Genomic DNA, 7,540 nt, shown 5'->3' on the forward strand with positions numbered 1-7,540 from the left:
TTTGTGTGACTGATGGCTGGTTACAATGAGAGTCACATTACAGTGTGTTCATGTCTTAATATTTACAAGGGGTTCACATTACTAAATCATGTCGGTTAAGTAGGAAAACCATAGAGGAGTCTTTATTAGCTTTTCTTATTCTGTAATCCTCAGATTCATTAGTCTCAGAATATAGAGTGTAACATTTTTTTTTAAACAGTAGGGGGCAGCAATTATTTGTAACCTCCCCGGGAGGCTGTGTGACGGAAGACAGGAGGCTGATCATACTGCCATCATTCTGAGATCACGCTAGCAACCTGTAGCATGTTAACTGTCAAAGGCTGTGACAAATGCATATATAGGAACTAGGATTCAGGCATTTTATTAGACACCAGCCTAGAAACTACATTACTTGCCAGTGAACTATTCTGATAGAAATATACAGAAAACTCTAACGTAGCTAAGCGCATCTATGAGCAATTTATTGATCTAGCATTCCATGTTTTTTAACGTAGCAGTGGATAACCTGACATCTAAACAAGTCATCCTCACGCATGCTGTTTTCCTAATATTCATTCAACTTGTACATTAAGACACACCTACATCAATCTCATGCTTCTAACCATTTATCCAGGATCAGCATTTGAGGACTAAGCGGATAGTGCTAATTCACATACAGGATTTTACCTTGCAACATGATGTGAACTTGCTATGCAAGTTCAAGGCCAGGTCACTGCCAAGCTGCCCCAGATGGGCCCTTGGCAACAATAAAAACTACAGAAGGAGATGATCTGGAAAACACAGCGTGGCATTCACAAGGTTCTTGGGTCAATAAAATGTAAAAATGCTAAGGCAAAAGTTGGGAGGAATACATGCATAGTGTCCTGAAGCAAAAACAATATCCCGCTGTTGCTCTAGCGGTGGCCACATGTGGCTGTACTGGCAATAATGACAAAATCAAAAATTATACAGGTCAAGCCCATTACCTCATCTAAAAGTCATATTTGTATACAGCTGAATCTAAAAAAAAAGGAAAAATTGATAAATAAGTTTGATTTAAGGAAAGGTGTTGAACAGTGATACTGAACTGGACTATAATTCAGCTTGAATCTTTATTTATGCTACATCCAAATGTTTCTAATCAGAATAAATCAAGTATTTTTACTGAATTGTAGCCATGCTCAGTAGCTCTAATGTGCACATATACAGAATTTTAGGAGTACAGCAGTAGTGTGTTTCTGAATGATGCTAAACAGATCTCTTGTTAGCAAAGACAGACAGAAGAGGGTTGCTCTCCACTGGCATCACTTAATCTCTGGTAAGTGAATGGGATGTTTTTCTCTGAGGCAGATGTCAGTGCTGCAGCAGGATGGAAAGACTAAAGACTGGTCTGCACTGCCACCTGGTGGTCATAAGAACGCCACCCCTAGTCATACACAACCATAAATCTGTTGACGTGTCCTATCAACTGTTTAGTATTGCAACTGTGAGTATTTTTCACAGGCATGAACTTTTCATTTCAGCCATTAGAAAGCAGCAGTGATGTTGTGCTTCAGTTTTATCAAATGTAGGAATGCACACAGATCTGTGACAAGGGCGTGTGACTTTGAAACCCCAAGCATTTTTTACGCTCCATGTTTTGGTTTGTTTTTGGCACGGGCTTTGTCAAGAGTAAACTCTACATACAGCTGATACATCACACAAATCCTCCACTGTGTTTAATGGTATGAACTTGTTAACCGTGTCTATTATGATAAATTAAGGCTCAAAGTTTTACCATGAGCTTTTCAGTTTCAGTGTAGGCACATAATAGTGGGAGGGAAAATAAAATCAATGAATCAATAAATATAAAAACATTTTTCTACTTTAAAACAACTTTAGAGTCGTCATTGTGAATTGAATGGACTGGATGCATACGCGTCATCTCTATCTCACTTTTGATGTGGTTTTCCAGTAAACATTCCTGTTGTTGTATTACTTTCAGTGTCATATGGTCTCCAAGTCATTTGCTTTGCACTCATATCCTCTTGGAGGGACTTTTTTTTTTCTTTATGCCATTCAGTCTAAAATCGAGACATTGCAAGAAATTGATTTTTCCAATTGAGTTATAGTTATAGGTTTGATTTGGGGTGTGGTTTGCCTTCTTGTGCCGATTCTACTGGAGACTTAATATAGTAGCTTACCGTGGTGGTGTGAACAGCTTCGCCCAACTCTATGACTCGTGGATCAGTGGACTGAGTATCTGCCACTGTCGGACTGATCTGGGGAAAGAGAGAAACATTGAAACATCTCTTAATTTCTCACCTGTATTATTTTAGGAACGCACAGATGTCATGTGTTGACACAACTATGAACCTGGTTGCTTTCACTTGCTTTTCACTAGATACTGTACATGTCTGTGCAGGATACGGATGTGAATAGTTTTGATGCCAGAACATTGGTCATGTCATGTCATCGTCTGTAACCACTTTATCCCTTTTTCAAGGGGTCGCGGGGTTTGTTGCTGAAGCCAATCCCAGCTGTCTCCAGGCGAGGCGGGGTACGCCCTGGACAAGACACCAGCTCATTGCAGGGCCGAACATTGGTCAGTCATAATAAAACAAGATATTTGGATGGATAGGCAAAGAAATTACTATATGGCTCACTGATCAGGTGTGATGAAACCTTTTTTTTCCAAGAATATGTCTCGATTTTATTCCTGCTCTTGCCCAGACTTAGTTTGTTATTTAAGTTTGTATGTTAGATGATGTTGATGATGATGTGTTTTTTCTTAAAATGCACCAGTTACAGAGTTCAGCACAGGCTTGACAAACTTACTTAAAAAAGTTTATATTTGAAGGTAAAATTGAACTGACTTGAATGGCTGTGGGCTGCAGGTGATGAAGGTGGGGTCCTCTGGGGTGGATGTCTGTCACGTGTGGTGGTGGATCGGGGGTGGACCTCCGGCTGTGTTGTTGCAGGACGTCCTGGTAGGATTTGGTGTCAAAGTTTGTCCTCCACATCAGCACCTGGGGAATCAAGGGACCAGCAAATTTTTTAAGACCCAAGTCCAGTTTTCTACTATAAAACTAAAACAAAAACCTTGAAATGACAAGCTTTTAAGAGAATGGGGGACATTATGTAAATATGAAACACCAACCTGACCATCAGCTCCCCCCGAGGCAAAGAGATCTCCAGCCCTGGAAAAGGCTACTGTGATTACAGCACCCTGGAAAACAAAGAAAGGAATACAAGCGAATAAAGAAAACCTTGCCATGACAAACACTATTGAGGACAAATCCTTGATGGTGTTTCCGCTTGGCCTGCTGTCTGTGGGTGATCTGGGCTGCTCTGTAGACTCACCTTGTGTCCATGGAGGGTGTAGATGAGGCGTCCCTCCAGCAGGTCCAGGATCTTAACAGTGCTGTCACTAGAGCCACTGATCAGGTAGTTGTTGGATGGATGGAAGGAAAAGCTGTTGATTCCTGCACTGTGGACTGAAACCATACTTACAAAAGTAAGTCACACACACCAAAACACATCAATAGAAATGCACACAAAGAACCCCTGCAGGATAATGGGTTATCTAAATGGGAACATAATTACAGTCTGAGACACTTGAGAGACATTTGCAAGGATAATTCAGGTAATTTTAAAACTTTACAAACCAGATATTCAGCATTATTATAGCTCTGAAATGTTGAGATACCTTGATAATGCTGAATCAGCTTGTTGGTTCTCAGATCCCAGATTTTCAATGAACTGTCAGCTCCTGAGGATGCTATACAGGTGCCGCTTGGGTTAAAATCAACAAATGTTTCTGATCTGGAAAAACAAAAACACTCAGTGGAGTAAGTGACCTGCAACAGTTCAACAGCCTGTTGTGCCAATAATTCACAATAATGCCATCTATAGGAGAGACAAAGCAGTGCCCAAACTAAACATTACTTCAGCTTGTACTGGAGTTTTTTGAAGCTTTTTTAAAAATTGTAATTATTTCAGTGAGGTTTTGGTCCAAAAAAGTCAGTTCAAAGAGGTAGAGACCTGTTTATTAGGAAATGTATTAGCTTTTTCTTGCATTTCAAGACGAAGCACACAAAAATAGTATGCCCAGAGATTGTGCCAATTACAAATACACACATCATCAAAAAAACACTTCATTAAGTGGCACAAAGATTTGCAGTCAGAAAGCTATGATTTAAAAACAAAATCCAAAGTAATGGCAGAATGAAAGCTAAGAAGAATATCAGTACATTAAGTGAGGTAGTTTTAAAACCTACCCTCCATAATCAGTGAAGCAGTTGATGCAGTGTTTGGTGGAGGTGTCCCAGAGCCGGACAGTGCGATCATCTCCGCAGGAAGCTATCAGCCGCCCATCCGGAGAAAACCTGCCGCGAGGACTCGTAAGTTTACATGCACTCAGTACACATTGTAGGCAATCTTGACCAATCTTGATTTGATCTCACTGGTCCATCATCAATTTACGGTGTTGCCTCATTCAAAACTTTTAAAAGGAAAACAATTTAGGGCCGAATGTCTAAAAAAAAAAAAAAAAAAAAATGTAAAAATGCATTACTATTATTTTGGTCATCAAGTCATCAAGATCTGTAATTCAGTTTTTTCCTCGAGAATTTTTTGGCAAGCTGTGCAAAAACTAAATATCAAAAAGAGACCAAGAGTTAAAGCTACTGTCAGGTGGCCTATATGATACACACACAAACACTACAACAGAAGAAGTTACTGAGGATGTGCTGCTGCTGCTGCATACCTGGCACAGCGCACCCAGTTGGTGTGCTGGCTGAGAGAGTTGACAAAGCACTGCCGGTGAACACTCCACACTTTGACAGACTTGTCGTCTGAGGCTGTCACCAGTCTGTGGCCATCATGGGAGAAGGCAACACTGCGTACAGCAGCCGTGTGAGCTTTGAACACTGTAGACTCGCCCTTTCTACAGTACATAGATACATAACAAAAAAAAAAACAACTGACTTAAATCGCTGCCTCTCCAAGTCACACATGCCATGCAGCCTCAGCTTTCAAATAAAACTCTCCTCATTCAAGGAAAAATGACTAGAGCTTACATTGAAGGTGTCCACAGTCGGACAGTTCTATCTTTGGAGGAAGTGGCCACCAGGTTACCAGACGGGGAGAACTGCACGCCAGTGATGGCGTCTTGGTGGCCAACAAAGCGGAAAGCTCTTGCCTTTGGAGCAAGATTCCAAATCATCAGGGTCTTATCCACTGACCCTGAGGCTAGAGGGAGACAAAAGAGAGGTAAATGAAGAAAATTTGACCTAGATATCCTGCTGAAAGTTGCAGTTGATTGAATTACTGGTAATCAAAGAGGTTATTACTGTGAATACAATGAGCTCAGTTTTTATGTGTGATGTTTATGTTGTGGCTCGTATGACAGAAGAGTCTAATCTGAGCACAAGCATGCTGGTAGGTCAGCTTTGTAATTAGAGAGACTTTCCTAAAATAGTCTCTGGTTAGACTTGAGCAAAGATCAATATATTTGTCAACAACAGTATACACCATTAAAGTGCAGAGAGAATACAACACTATGACAGAAACCAAGATGACCATTCTATGAAAAACACTTATAGATCAGTTGATGGTAAAATATCAGAAATCTTAAAGTTTATAAAGCTAACCTGATTTTTGTCAGTTAGTGCTTGCTACTGTATGTCTGTTGCAGTAGGTTGACAATACAACACGCCACTTAGATGTAGCTTGCAATGGAAAGTTGCAGTGTTATTGCTAAGGATCTCTTACTGTTTTGTTTGATTATGACATCATTGTACATCAATTAAACTCTTTCAAGTGAACAATGATGTTAATCCATTATGTCATCCCTTCTGTGAGCCAAAAGCAAGGCCTATGATTACAGGCAACTATCTGCAGATAGAACACCTGAATAGCATCTTCAAATTGGTAAAGATTTCACTGTCAGAGGGATTACCCAGTTGTTTGCGGTTTGGGCTGAAGTCTGTACAGGTGACAGCATCTTTATGCCCCTTGAAGTGTCTCTCAAGGGTTGGATCCTCCTGCAAGGAAAGGTCGCAACAACAAAATCAAAAGTCAGGTCTTCCTGTGGATAACACAGTCATGAAACAAAAACAGTTCCTCTGACTGTTAAGACCAGACTTATGTCTACTTGAAGGAAATCTGTCCACCATTTTTAACTCACTTTACATTTTTTGTCAGAAGCATGATGCCCACTGGCAGAGAATTATTGAGTAAACATAAATTAGCTGACCTTAAAGGACAACACTATTTCATACTGTTTTATGTTTTCTTATATTTGGCTGACCCGGCCACCTTTATGGCTTCAAACAGTGTTCTAGGACCTCCTTCTTCTGAGAAAAGATTATTTATTCAGTTACAGAAACAAAAATATTCTGAGTTTTTATTATTGTCCAATATTATCCAAAACTGTAAATACTGAAAATCTGAGTTTTAAGTTCTTCTCTAAAACTACAAAGTGCCCCTTTAAAAAATATTATGTAATATCAATCTAGATTTAAATCTAGTCTGTTTGTTGTGATGGAGGGCTGGGCAGGAACTTCAGAATGGGACACTGTCTGCCTGAGCAGACCAGACGTGTGTTTAGGAACAGCGCTAAAGAGACATTACACTGAGCAACAAGAACTTAAAGTGGATTACTAATAAGCAAGTCTACTATGATGAGATGAATTAATAGAGGGGACCCAAGCTGTGTTTTGACAGCCCCGTTCAGCAAATCCTCTTAGCAGGTAGGCAGCTAGCTGACTCGGCTACCATTAGCGTCAGTGCACGCTGTCAGTGTAAACCCACTTTTACTCATTAGACTTTATGAAAGTGTAAACAGATTTACTTACCAAAACAGACGCCATTGTGGTCATTTGCCGAAACAGCTAATGTTGTCAGAGGGAAAGTTTAGCCGCCCCGCTGCTGCGAGACGTTACTTCCATGACTGTCAAACTGTGCGCCTTCAGCAGCAGTCTCAGACATAACCTGTCGAGCTCAGATAACACGGCGTTCCGTTCGGCGGTCTTCTTGCAAACTTATTTTACTCTGAATTGTATGCACTCAAAAACTGCGTATTGTTTTCATATGAGCATCCGGAAAAACACCCGCTATTTCTGCAGCTAAAAACACTTGTGGCAGCTGGGAGAGTGGTGCTGCGTTCATGAAACATATGAAAAACAAGGAGATAAGAGGATCCTACTCGACAATTCCATTTCGCAGCTTCAAATAACCGTGCGCGACAGCATTCAAGTTGGAAATGAAAATGTTGAATTTGGGGAATTTGGTGGTACGTCCGTCAAATCAAGGCTCTGCTTACTGCCTCGAAAGAAGCGACAACCATTCAAATAAAGTGTATATATAATAACTACAATATTTAAATCAATAGAATTTAACAAGAATATCACGTAAGCGTTTGGCGACAGATTGTGATCAACGGTATAATTTGTGAGCACCTCCAATGCATTACAATCAAGCCGGGAACTTTGTTTTGTGAACTTTTTGCTGTTGTCATCCAAATAGGTTGTGTTTTTTCCTGGTAAAATGAATGCAGCATTATCGTTAAGGTGGAGCG

The 7,540-nt window shown here is 40.3% G+C and overlaps 1 protein-coding gene across 4 annotated transcripts in view; it reads right to left on the reverse strand.

Moving 5' to 3' along the window:
* poc1b (POC1 centriolar protein B) overlaps positions 1-7,133 on the reverse strand; it is a 69,224-nt gene extending 62,091 nt beyond the window's left edge. For 2 of the 4 annotated variants that reach the window (XM_037106748.1, XM_037106749.1), the window contains exons 1-10: positions 6,819-7,132; positions 5,921-6,005; positions 5,040-5,211; positions 4,727-4,906; positions 4,239-4,346; positions 3,668-3,783; positions 3,322-3,455; positions 3,119-3,187; positions 2,835-2,987; positions 2,163-2,240 (exon numbers count right to left, since the gene is read on the reverse strand). In XM_037106748.1, coding sequence (XP_036962643.1) covers positions 2,163-2,240; positions 2,835-2,987; positions 3,119-3,187; positions 3,322-3,455; positions 3,668-3,783; positions 4,239-4,346; positions 4,727-4,906; positions 5,040-5,211; positions 5,921-6,005; positions 6,819-6,842 — 1,119 coding nt within the window. In that variant the 5' untranslated portion in view covers positions 6,843-7,132. Of the gene's footprint in view, positions 1-2,162; positions 2,241-2,834; positions 2,988-3,118; positions 3,188-3,321; positions 3,456-3,667; positions 3,784-4,238; positions 4,347-4,726; positions 4,907-5,039; positions 5,212-5,920; positions 6,006-6,818 lie in introns of all 4 variants that reach the window. The other 2 variants (XM_037106747.1, XM_037106750.1) reach the window with 2 other exon arrangements.
* Between the last annotated feature and the right edge of the window lie 407 nt (positions 7,134-7,540).

The sequence above is a fragment of the Acanthopagrus latus genome, chromosome 8, assembly GCF_904848185.1.
Source record: "Acanthopagrus latus isolate v.2019 chromosome 8, fAcaLat1.1, whole genome shotgun sequence".
NCBI lineage: Eukaryota > Metazoa > Chordata > Actinopteri > Spariformes > Sparidae > Acanthopagrus > Acanthopagrus latus.